General features: G+C 43.7%; 1 protein-coding gene across 3 annotated transcripts in view; it reads left to right on the top strand.

The window, feature by feature from the left end:
* The first annotated feature begins 255 nt into the window (after positions 1–255).
* Positions 256–12804, top strand: part of ADAM23 (ADAM metallopeptidase domain 23) — a 178931-nt gene continuing 166382 nt past the window's right edge. For all 3 annotated transcript variants that reach the window (XM_003253987.4, XM_030802444.1, XM_030802445.1), the window contains exons 1-2: positions 256–802; positions 2019–2236. In XM_003253987.4, coding sequence (XP_003254035.1) covers positions 589–802; positions 2019–2236 — 432 coding nt within the window. In that variant the 5' untranslated portion in view covers positions 256–588. The remainder of the gene's footprint in view (positions 803–2018; positions 2237–12804) is intronic.

The following is a 12804-nucleotide window of genomic DNA, read 5'->3' on the forward strand; positions in this document are numbered from 1 at the left end:
CCGCCCCCATCTTTTGAGGTACCACCCGTCACCTCTGATGCTGCTTGGGCTGCTGCATCACTCCGCTGCTTTACCCCCTTCCCCGCCCCCGAACAAAGCATGCGCAGTGCGTTCCGGGCCAGGCAACAGCAGCAGCACAGCATCCAGCAGCAGCATCAGCACCCGAAGCCCCGCTCGGGCGCGCTCTCGGGGGGCGGGGCGCACGCCCGCTCCGCGCGTCCCCGCGCCGCTCGCTCCCGTGCGCCGCCTCAGCATCCTCAGGCCCGGCGGCAGCCCCCGCAGTCGCTGAAGCGGCCGCGCCCGCCGGGGGAGGGAGTAGCCGCTGGGGAGGCTCCAAGTTGGCGGAGCGGCGAGGACCCCTGGACTCCTTTGCGTCCCGCCCCGGGAGTGGCTGCGAGGCTAGACGAGCCGGGAAAGGGGGCGCCGCCCAGCCCCGAGCCCCGAGCCCCGCGCCCCGAGCCCGGAGCCCCCTGCCCGCCGCGGCACCATGCGCGCCAAGCCGGCGTGACCGGCTCCGCCCGCAGCCGCCCCGCAGCTAGCCCGGCGCTCTCGCTGGCCACACGGAGCGGCGCCCGGGAGCTATGAGCCATGAAGCCGCCCGGCAGCAGCTCCCGGCGGCCGCCCCTGGCGGGCTGCAGCCTTGCCGGCGCTTCCTGCGGCCCCCAACGCGGCCCCGCCGGCTCGGTGCCTGCCAGCGCCCCGGCCCGCACGCCGCCCTGCCGCCTGCTCCTCGTCCTTCTCCTGCTGCCTCCGCTCGCCGCCTCGTCCCGGCCCCGCGCCTGGGGGGCTGCTGCGCCCAGCGGTGGGTATGGCCCTGTGCCCTTTGCGTTGGCTTTCCCGCGGGGCCCTGCAGAGGAAAGCGAAGGGCGCGCGGGTCCGTGTGCTCCGGGCTTGTCCCCGGCTCGGCCTTTCCTTCCCTCCCTGCCTGTCTTTCCACCCTTCTCGTTCCCAAACCCCCATTCATCCCAGTTCACTTTTGGAAGTCCATTTCTGTTGCATTTGCTAAAAACCCATTCCAATTCTTGTTGGTTCCACTGGGAGGTGTTTAGTGGATCCTGGGTCCCTCAGCGATCTCTGTGCAACTTGCGGAGGGGAAACCAGTGGATGGGAAATACAGCGAGGGAGCAAGTTGCTACTTGCGTGGTGGAGCCTTAATGTGAATGCGGGGAGGATGTAGTGATAATAGTGGCAATGGGCTGTTTCCTCAAATTTCCTATCCGGCATATTAAGTGCGGTTGGAATTAAGGTGGGGGAGGCACACTTCGGGGACCAAAGAATTAAGGTGCTGAAGACATACTTCATGCACGACCTTTGGTTCTGATTTCTCAAAGTGCTTGTCATTATAATGAACAATTAATATAATACCATCTTGATGATTGGAAATCACTGAAAGCAGAAAGCTGGCTTTGTCAGGAAAATAAAAAGAAATTGGGAAGCTGCCAGCATCTGTATCCCTACATGGCAAAGTATGTTTGCTCATCTCAAAGTTAAAAGAGAAGGGAATTGTCCATTTTGTTAAAAGAGTCAATTAATATTCGGTATCCATAAATTCAGTACTCAAGTTATCTTAGGAGCGTTCTTAGCTTTCGGATGGGATGCCACTAGGCAAAGTAGAGTTGTGCTTCTGTGGACTCAGAGAAGGGGTGGAGATCGGGGGCAGGACCCCTGAACATGTTCATTTAATGACTTTTCTTCCCTCAAGTTCCTTCTACCCCCTCCCCCCAACACTTAGAAGTATAGATTTGAGTCTGACTAGAAATGTATATATGACATAAATCAAAATAAATAGTGCACAGCTGTATAAGCCTTATTGGCTATTTATTAACTTCTCCAGGCCATTTTATTGTTGAAATAACTTGCTTTACTGTAGCTCTACTTCTTAACTGCTTATAAATAGAAAACCGTGTTTGCAATTAAAGGAAAAATGCATTTTAGTGCTTATGTATTTTGTGGGGTAAATATGTATGTGTTTGTGTATGTTTGTGTTTTCTGCTCCCCCACCCCCCTACCTCCACCAGCTCCGCATTGGAATGAAACTGCAGAAAAAAATTTGGGAGTCCTGGCAGATGAAGACAATACATTGCAACAGAATAGCAGCAGTAATATCAGTTACAGCAATGCAATGCAGAAAGAAATCACACTGCCTTCAAGACTCATATATTACATCAACCAAGACTCGGAAAGCCCTTATCACGTTCTTGACACAAAGGCAAGACACCAGCAAAAACATAATAAGGTAGGCAGGAGGCTGGCTATGCAAAAGTAACTATCATGAAGAGTTTTCCTTTGATTTGACTTTCTGCCAGAATCTGAGTTCACAAATTTTACTGCAGCGTTTTATTAAGAAAGCAATTAATACTATGATAGGGGAGAAACTGGAAGGAATTAACTTGGGATCTACTGGGATAAGACTGTTGTTTCTCTTCTCTGACTAAACGGGAACTAGAATTTTCTGATACCTGAAATGATATCCATGTATCTTTCAGGTACATTGGGCACTGAACAGTAGTTAAGTGAATGTGTTTATGATTCTGACTTGTTTCTGTGAGGCTTTATGTAAGGGTGTAGTATTCTGCCTTGATATAAAACTGCCTCCCATGATATAAAAACTGCTTTCAATCTGCACATACAAGATTGCTTCAAGAAGCTATTTGGCTGCAGTGTCTCCATCAGTCTTTCCACTTAGAAATTGAGTGTTTAAACAGTCTCTGTTTCTTTAATTGATCAGTAGGAGGAAAAAAAGTTTTCTGTTGTATTTTCAATAGGTAAACAATTTGACACTTAAAAAGATTATGGTGACTAGACACAAATTATTTGCATAATATGAAGACCAATTTTGGTTGGCATAATTCTTCAGTACCTACTCTGCATTGATTATGAGCAGTTGCTTTACTTTCAGGTTAGTTCAGAAAGTGGGACTGATATTTACCAAGGTATCAGTAGAAGACAAATATGTTTAATATCCAAAGAGTTTAAGGGATCTTTTTCCCTGCGTACTATTCTTTACTTGAATTAATATTATTTTGAACCGCCAGCAGATTTACACAATGGATTGTCGGTTCCTCTGTCGTTTATCAGGAGCAGAAAATAGAGTCTGTATGTTAAATGTTTCATTTTGACCTGTACTTGTTCAGGTGAAAACAACAGTTAACAGTTAATTGCCTAAACATCTAGAATTTAAGAAAGTATCTGCAGTTTACATCATTGTTTTTATTAGTTTTCTAACATATAGGTGAGTGGTAACAGTATTTATGGGGAGCTAGAAATTTAAGGCTTTTGGGTGATTTTCCTATGTTGTAAAGCAGCTAATATAAAATTCAGGTGACCCGAATGTTTAATTTTTACTATTTTTTACAAGTTAGGTCTCTGAGAAAGTGCTTCCTTCACCTTGAATATTACTGGAGAGGTGAACTTTCTTTCACATTATTTTGAAGTGGCTGCTACCCACCATGACATAAATGTGTCTCTGTTCTCAGCCAGCCCTTTTCTCCATAAGCTCCTATATAACTTAATGGGGTGACTAATAGGTCATGTCTAACTCATTTGTCTTATTGATAGGAGAAATGGGTGTTGTCTTTAAAGAAGAGAAATCCAAGGCCCTTTTGATAAAATGCATTGAGGCTTTTACAGCTTTCCTTATGAATGGGACCTTTTAGAGTTAAGTGGTTAGTTCTCAAACTCCAGCACCTTTGCTTAGGGTGATGGAGGAAGGAAAAACAGCTGCCTCAAAGCCTGTTTCAAAGAATGCTCAAGCCCTCCTCAGCAGAGACTTGAAATTTCAGTGGAACTTTTTAATAACTCAGATATTTGAGGCTATGACTAATGCTTGCCTTATAGTTTAACCTTATGTGGCTGTTTTCTTTGGTGGGATGTGGTTTGACTGTAATATACCTGACTTGCATGATAATAAGGTTTGTTAAACCTGTACCCACCACTTACCTAGAGGAATAGACTTCTCACTGTGGATCACCTGCTTGCCCTTGGAATGATTCGGTCTCATCCTCCCCCCACCACCCCCAATTGTAGTTGGGTTTCTTTTATGCTGTACTTTGAAAAGAATGTTTCTACAGAAATCATATTTGAAAGCATTTTTCTTATTAGTTTAACTTTATAAACATTTGTTGCACCTTCTTGTGTGCAAACAGTATGCTAAGTATTCAAAGATAAGAGATAAAGATTAAAAGGGTGAAAAGACATGATCTATCCTCCAGGAGACAGGAAAATGAGATAAGCAAGATTCTAAAAGTGCTCCCGTACAGGTATAGACAGTGTTGTTGTTTGGTGGGTGCCCTGAAATTACCCTTTGTGTTCTGTGATCTCCCTTATACTTCTGTTTTTAAGCATCTCTTGAAGTAGTTGATAAAAAGTGTTCTATCTGCTTTCTGCTGTATCTTAAGATGACTTGCTTAATAACAGTGATGAGAGACACTTGCCAGTTCTGCTGCTTTAGAAATGTTTCCGTAAGAAAGTATAGAATTTCATTTCTGCTTTTATGTAAAGAAGTTTTTATTTTAATATCTGTGTTATGTACCTTTTTTTTCCATCCCCTGATTTCATTGCACTGAAGCACATTTTAATGAAAGCCTTAGAAATGCTGAATCACTGTGCCTTTCTCATGGATCCCTGGACTGGGGGTAGAGGTGGAAATGGAAATTCCCAAATACAGGTTGCAAGGCCAAGCTCCACATTTGTCTGAAGAAATTTCACAAATGTTCAATGTTGATCAGTCTTTATAGCTGTGAAAGTTAACATGTTTATTAACTCTTCCAGAATTGGTGAGTGTAAAAGCAGATTGTGCAAACCACCTCTTTGCATGCTAATGTTTCCGAATGACTTAATGTTTCTTTGTCAAAGAATGTTGAAAAATCTTTTTTTATCTGCATACAGTGATGTATAACCAGTTGTCCAAACTGTGCCATTTTTTAAAGTAGAAGTGGGCATTCCTAATAATTATACCAGGATAGTAGGCATAAACCAAGGTAGTCCAGAGCAGGCAGGGAGTTTTGACACCTTGGATCTAAATGCTGTATTCCTTGATTTTTGGTGCTTACTCAAATTCAAGATTCTTTAAAGACAATTTTATTTTCTGATGATTTATTATAAATTCTTTCTTACTAGCTAGGAAGTCAGATTCCTGCCTTGTAGCAGTATTAGGGTCTGAAATGGAAAAATTTAATTTTGCTTTGTGTGATATTGTGAAATGTATTTGGTAATTACCCTGTTTCCTGGTACACAGTTTCGAAGACCCTTGGAATGTCCAGAGTGATGAGTGTCTTTCATATGCCAATGAGATGGGTAGCTGGGGGTCCCTAGATAGCTTCAGGATGGGAGCTGGTCACCAGAAGGACCAGCACATTATTAGAGGTTTGGGATTTGCACCCCACAACCCCAAAGAGAGAGGCGGAAGGTTGAGTTGATCACCAATAGCCAGTGATTTAATCAGTCATGCCTAAGTAAGGAAGCATCCATAAACACCCAAAAGACTGGATTCTGGAAACTTTCGGATAGCTGAACATGTGGAACTTCCTGGAGGGTGGAGTTCCTGGGGAGGACATTGAAGATCTTCGCCCTGTGTGTCTCTTCCATCTGGCTCTTCATCTGTATTCTTTGTAATATCTGTTATGTAAATGGTAAGAGTAAGTAAAGTATTTCCTGAGTTCTGTGAACCGCTCTGGCAAATTAATTTCAGGGGATTGTGGCTACCCCAATTTGTAGCTGATCTGTCAGGAGCACAGGCCTCCATCTGGAGCTTGAGATTGGCATCTGAAGTGGGCATCTGTAGGCTTGTGGGACTAGGTCTTCAACCAGTGGATCTGACGCTGTCTCCAGACTAAGAGTGTCAGAATTGAATTGGAGGACACCGAGGTGGTATGTGATGGAGAATCTGCAGAATTACTTGGTGTGTGGGGAAAACCCTCCTATACATCAGATGTCAGAAGTGTTGGGTTAAGTGTTGTGTGAGACTAGAGAAGGAAAAAACATTACTTTTTTCTTATATCTCTTACTTTGTTATCAAGATCGATCTTTTTCACTTGTAGAGACTTTTATGGGCATAAATGGAATTGTATGATTACTAAATATAAGCGTTTTATTAACCATTAATGCAATATATTAATACAATGGACCATACATTTTAAAAGCAGGAGAAACACTTTAGATTCATTCATTCATTCATTCTGAGATAATCTTATGTGGTCTGTTCCTAGGAAAGTTAAGGAGGCTTTTCCTGAAACTTTAGTCAAAAACTAGTTGTCCTGCTGGGCGTGGTGGCTCATGCCTGTAATCCCAGCACTCTGGGAGGCTGAGGCGGATGGATCACCTGAGGTCAGGAGTTTGAGACCAGCCTGGTCAATATGGTGAAACCCCATTTCTACTAAAAAAATATAAAAATTAGCTGGGCGCAGTGGTGCGCACCTGTAATCCCAGCTACTCAGGAGGCTGAGGCATGAGAATCGCTTGATCCCGGGAGGCAGAGGTTGTGGTGAGCATCACTGCACTCCACCCTGGGCCACAGAATGAGACTCTGTCTCAAAAAACAAACAACAAACAACCCCTCCCCCCCCCCAAAAAAAAACAAACTACTTGTCCTATATCATGTTCCCTCAGGAGTCTCTTCTCTTCTGGTTGGGAAGGGATTGTGAAGATGCACAATGCACAGCACCGGACTTTGGGGAAAGCTGACTAGTTGCCCTGTGTGTGGCTCAGTCTTTTGCTTTCTCTACTACCTACCACCCCAGGATGAAGAGAGAAGAGAGAGAAGTTTAAGTGAATTTAGATCTTGGTGATTATTTTTATTTCATTCTCTATTTTAAGACAGGACTGGTTCCACATTTCTTGACTTTCCAGAAACCAGTTGTTCCATTGTTGTTGGTATGGGACAACAGAAAGAGAAACATGGGACGAAGAGTCCCACCTGTCTCTGCCATGAGATGTTGGCACAGTTTTTTACAATTCTGGAACATATATTTTTATGACCTTTATTATAAGGAATTAATTTAAAAAATCAATAGAAAGTTTTATACTGTGGAACATGGGGAAAAGATTTCCCTTCTGGAAGTTTCTTTAGCAAGCCCAGACTTTATCTAAAGAGCTGCCTTTATCTAAACAGCCTTCCCAAGTTTTCCAGGTCTTCCTAAGCAGTCATTACAAAGTTGTAATATATAGAATTCAGGCTCGTAATGATTTTACTTGTAATGCTTGGCATGTAGTAGGCCTTCTGTGGAATGAATTGATGATTGAACACTCATATGTTAGAGTATAGTGGTTCCCATGGAATTTATGTAATAATCAAACTAAAATTCAAAAGGACCTTCAAAATACTGAAGTATTTTTGGCACTGTGCCAAATCAGTAGGCGAGCCAATTTTGGTCTTGAGTTTTTAGCACTGCATAAGTCACACTAACTATATGCTTACACTACCTCAAGTAGCAAAAATACCTATATCAACAATTCTTAGATACTGTCTCTCACTGCTACCCATCATTAATGTGATAATCAAGAGCTATCTGGTAGTTTTTGTTATTTTTATGGTGGAGCAAGAAACTACTCAAATAGTTTCCAATAAATCAGATTTACACATAGTAGGTGTTCAGTTTTGTTTGATTCAGCAAACATTTATTGAATACTTCTTTTGAATCAGGTGCTGTGCTAGACTCTGGGGAAAATGAAGAAGACTAACACTTTGTCCGTACCTTTGCTCACTGGTGGAGTGTCAGAATCAAGGTAGCCGCTGATGTGTGGTTTATGTTAGTGCAGTTACTAGTGGAAGGAACAGAAGGCTGTAGGCATCCAAAGGAGAGAATAACCATTGCCTAGGGAAGTCAAAGAAAACCTCATAGAGGAAGAAACAATTGAACTGGCCCTAAAGAGCAATTAGGAGTTAACTTTGTGCAGAAGGTGGAGAAAGGAAGATCCACAGAATCGGCAGAGGAGAGGCTTCAGGTGCAAAGGCCTGACTTGCTTGGGTAGCAGCAAGTTATTTGGGTGGTGAGTGCAAGAAGGGGAAACTCAAGTGTAGGAAACTTCAAAGACAGGGTCTCTCTCTGTCACCCAGGCTGTAGTGCAATGGTACGACCTTGGCTGACTGCAATCTCCACCTCTCGGGTTCAAGCAGTTCTCCCACTTCAGCCTCCCATGTAGCTAGGACTACAGGTGTGCGCCACCACACCCAGCTAATTTTTGTGTTTCAAGTAGAGATGGGGTTTCACCATATTGGCCAGGTTGGTCCCGAACTCCTGACCTCAGGTGATCTGCCCACTGTGGCCTCCCAAAGTTCTGGGATTACAGGCATAAACCACTGTGCCTGGCTTAGTGTAACATTTGTAATCAATTTTTAAATATCCTATTTAGTTCCTCTAGGAACCCAGTGACATAGGCATTTATAGATGTAGCAGTTGAGATTTATAGTTAGTATCTTCAGTAAGGAGAAATAGCTAGTAAATGGCTGAGAGAGCCAGGATTTGAACCCAGGTCTTCCCTTTGCAGAGCTCATGCTGAAGAGAGGTAGGGTGTACTGGGAGTGGCAGGAAGTGAAGGTGGAAGGTTGTGAAGACTGTGAAGACACAGGGGGTCTGGATTTATTCTATATCAAATTGTAAGTCCTAGGAAGTCAACAGGTGAGTGCATATTGATTGAGCATAGATGAGTGCCAATTATGTGGCTCCCCAGCGAGCTTTACTTCTAGTAGGAGGAGACAGACCATAAACATGCCCAGAGCAGCAATGACAACCACACAAAGATTTTAGGTGTTGACAAGTGCTTGCAGAAGATAAAAAGGCATAATATGGTAGAGAGTGGTGGGTGTGATGATTTCTCTTGAAGAATCAGAAGATTGGGCTTACGGCCCCGGGTGGGAGTAATTCATCTAGGGAGTAACCCACCTACAGGTAAGATGTGGCTCCTCTTTAGATAGGATGACACATGCTGTTTACTGCAGTGCCCTCATTCTTTGTTGCTAACACTAACCCTTCTGCATTTCTGGTCTCTTTGGGCATTTGAGTTTGGACCCTTGTCTTTGATTATTCTCTCCCATAAAGTCTAGACCATTTTTGGACATTTCATCCTGGTTTGGTCCAACTGCTACTGTGCTTTCCGGCAGCCTACAGCTGAGCTGTGCTGTTGAAAGTCTTGCTTCAGCATGTGTCCCTAAATAATGCTTTCTGCTCACGGGTTGACTCATTCCTGCTAACTATGTAACTATTAGTGTCATTCTGTCTTCACTTATTCTCAGGCTTTGTTAACAGGGTGGACCACTGTCCTTCTCTTTACAGTTGGTGAAAAAATAACCCAGGAGGCCAGGTGCAGTGGCTCACACCTGTCATCCAAGCATTTTGGGAGGCTGAGGTGGGAGGATCACTTAAGGCTAGGAGTTTGAGAGCAACTCAGGCAACCTAGCCAGAACCCGTGTCTACAATAAGTTAAAAAAATTAAAAAGAAAAAATAACCCAGGAGCAGTTGCCCAATGGTGATGCCCAGTGTGAAGGTAAATCATGCAGAAAAAGAGCTCTCCTTCTGCCTTCCTCATCTTTCTCAGCCATGCCCCTCTGTTTTCCCAGCCATCTAAGAGTCAACCTTGGGAGTCATCTTTGACTCTTCTCTCTCCTGCCTATAAATAGTCGCCGATTAAGTCTTGACGTGTCTCCCATGACTCCATCCCTCCCCACTTCTCTGCATTGTGTTCTTGTCATCGCCTCTGGTCGGTCTCTCTGTCAATCCATCAGTCCCACTGCTGACAGATTAATCTTCATGGAACACTTATTTCATCATGTGACTCCCTTTATCCACATTCAACAAGCATAATTTCAGCTAGATGAATTTTCCTCGTGGAGCAAGGGAGAGGATGTAAAATTCTCTTGAGAAGAACTGCTGCTTTCCTTCTTACACCATACATTTGCTGTTCCCTTCTCCTTTCAGCATTTTTCCAGGCCTGTTTACCCAAAGGTCAGTCCATAGCAGGATATAACTTTGGATGGTTCTATTCATTTCTGTCCAAACCCTGGGGCTAGTTATGGAAAACCCCTGTGACCAGTGGCAAGAACCGAATCTGTCAGGAATGTGTTCTTAGACTTTCAAGTCCAAATTCTGTTAAATTCCTGCTTCAGAACATCATGTCATCTCCATCTTTAAGATCTGAGTAATTAATTGCTAGTAGAGTATCAGTTTTCTAAATGAAAATATTTTATTCCTTTCAAGAATGTATACAATTCTAAGGCTTTATTCATACAAAGTATTCAGTTCACAATTGATACGGGCACCCTTTAACCTTATGAAAGACTCATTGATTCATATAATTCATTCATTCAGAATCTACTGAGTGAATTTTCAGTTTTACAAAGGAGTCTTTGTATTTAGAATTTGTATAAATTCCGTATGATTTTAATTAAATTTAATGGTAGAAATGCTATTATAAAAAGGCTAGATCCAGTTATGTTTTACTCAGAATAATGAGGAATTAAAAACAATCATGTTAATTCATGGCCAATTTGAATAAAACTTTTACTTTCTATAAAGTGACATGAGAGGTTCATTCTCCATCACGGGGCACCCGGGTCTGGGACAGACGTGAACCTGTGAATTAGCACAATGCTTCAAATAAAGTTTTGTTATATGGGTGTCCTGTCTGGCTAAAGAATAGAGAGAGGCTAATTTCCTCATTTGGAACATTACACATTGATAAATTCAAGCCCTATGTATTGTGAAAGATGTTTGTTACCAAGATCTACCTTAAGATCTAAGTGTTCTCTAAGCCTTTGATTTAGAAATGAAAAGGATGGAAATTCAAACAAGTCTTCTCTGCTGATAGACACTAATTACAGAGTAGTTAAGTTCAAACAAACCAATGAACCAAAGTGTAAATAGAACCTTTGAATTAGTCCATTCTCACACTGCTATAAAGAACTACCTGAGACTGGGTAATTTATGAAGAAAAGAGGTTTAATTAACACATAGTTCCACAGGTCGTACTGGAAGCGTGGCTAGGAGGTCTCAGGAAACTTACAGTCATGGTGGAAGGTGAAGGGGAAGCAAGCAAGTCTTACCATGGCATAGCAGGAGAGAGAGAGAGAGAGAGAAGTGCCATACACTTTTAAACCATCAGCCCTCGTGAGAACTCACTCACTGTCATGAGAACAGCATGGGGGAAATCCGTCCCCATGATCCAGTCACCTCCCACCGGGTCCCTACCCCAATACTAAGGATTACAATTCAACATAAGATTTGGGTGGGGACACAGAACCAAACCATAACATTCCACCCCAGCCCCTCCCAAATCTCTTGTTCTTCTCACATTTCAAAACCAATCATACCTTCCAACAGTTCCCCCAAAGTCTTAACTCATTCCAGTATTAACTCAAAAGTTCAAGTCCAGAGTCTCATCTGAGACAAGGGAAGTCCCTTCTACTTATGAGTCTGTAAAATAAAAAACAAGTTAGTTACTTCCAAGATACTGTGAGGGTACAGGCAGTGGGCAAATGCTCCCATTCCAAAAGGGATACATTGGCCAAAATAAAGGGGCTACAGGCTCCATGCAAGTCCGAAACCTAGCAGGACAGTCACTAAATCTTAAAGCTCTGAAATAATTGCCCTTCTCACATCACATAAATGTCTCACATCCAGGGCACACTGATGCAGGGGGTGGGCTCCCACAGCCTTGGGCACCTCTGCCTTTATAGCTCTGCAGGGTACAGCCTCTGTGGCTGCTTTCATGGGCTGGCGTTGAGTGCCCGTGGCTTTTCTAGGTGCACGGTGCAAGCTGTTGATGGATCTACCATTCCAAGGTCTAGAGGGCAGTGACCCTCTTCTCACAGCTCTAGTAGGCAGTGCCCCAGTGGGGACTATGTATGGAAGCTCCAACCAAACATTTCCCCTCTGCACTCCCCTCATAGAGGTTCTCCATGGGGGCTCTGCCCCTGCAGCAGATTTCTTCCTGGATATCCAGGTGCTTCGTACATCCTATGAAATCTAGGCAGAAGTTTCCAAGCCTTGACTTTTACCTTCTGCATACATGTGGGCCCAATACCATGTGGAAGCCACCAAGGTTTGGGGCTTGGACCCTCTAAAATAAGAGCTTGAGCTGTACCTTGGCTCTTTTTAGCCATGGCTGGAGCTGGAGTAGATGAATGTAGGGTACCATGTCCTGAGGCTGCACAGAGCAATGGGGCCCAGACCTGGCCCTAGAAACCATTTTTCCCTTCTAGGCCTCTGGACCTATGATGGGAGGGGCTGCCATGAAGGTCTCTGAAATGCCTTGGAGGCATTTCCATTCACCTCCTCTTAGGCAGGCTTCTGCAGCAGGCCTGAATTTCTCCTGAGAAAATGGGTTTGTGTTTTCTGCCACATGGTCAGGCTGCAAATTTTCCAAACGTTCATGCTCTGCTTCTCTTTTAAATATAAGTTCCAGTTTCAGACCATCTCTTCATTCACGCATATGGGCACATACTTTTAGAAGCAGCCAGGCCACATCTTGAATGCTTTGCTGCTTTGAAATTTCTGCCACAAGATACCCTAAATCATCTCTCAATTTCAGTGTTCCACAGATCTCTGGAGCAGGGCACAATGCCTCCGGACTCTTTGCTAAAGCATAGCAAGAGTGATCTTTACTGTAGTTCCCAATAAGTTCCTCATTTCCATTTCAGATCACCTCAGCCTGGACTTCGCTGTCCTTATTACTATCAGCATTTTGGTTAAAATCATTCAACAGGTCTGTATGAAGTTCCAGACTTTCCCACATTTTCCTGTCTTCTTCTGAGCCCTCCAAACTGTTCCGACCTCTGCCTGTTACCCAATTCCAAAGGCGCTTCCACATTT

Source organism: Nomascus leucogenys, chromosome 22a, assembly GCF_006542625.1.
Source record: "Nomascus leucogenys isolate Asia chromosome 22a, Asia_NLE_v1, whole genome shotgun sequence".
NCBI lineage: Eukaryota > Metazoa > Chordata > Mammalia > Primates > Hylobatidae > Nomascus > Nomascus leucogenys.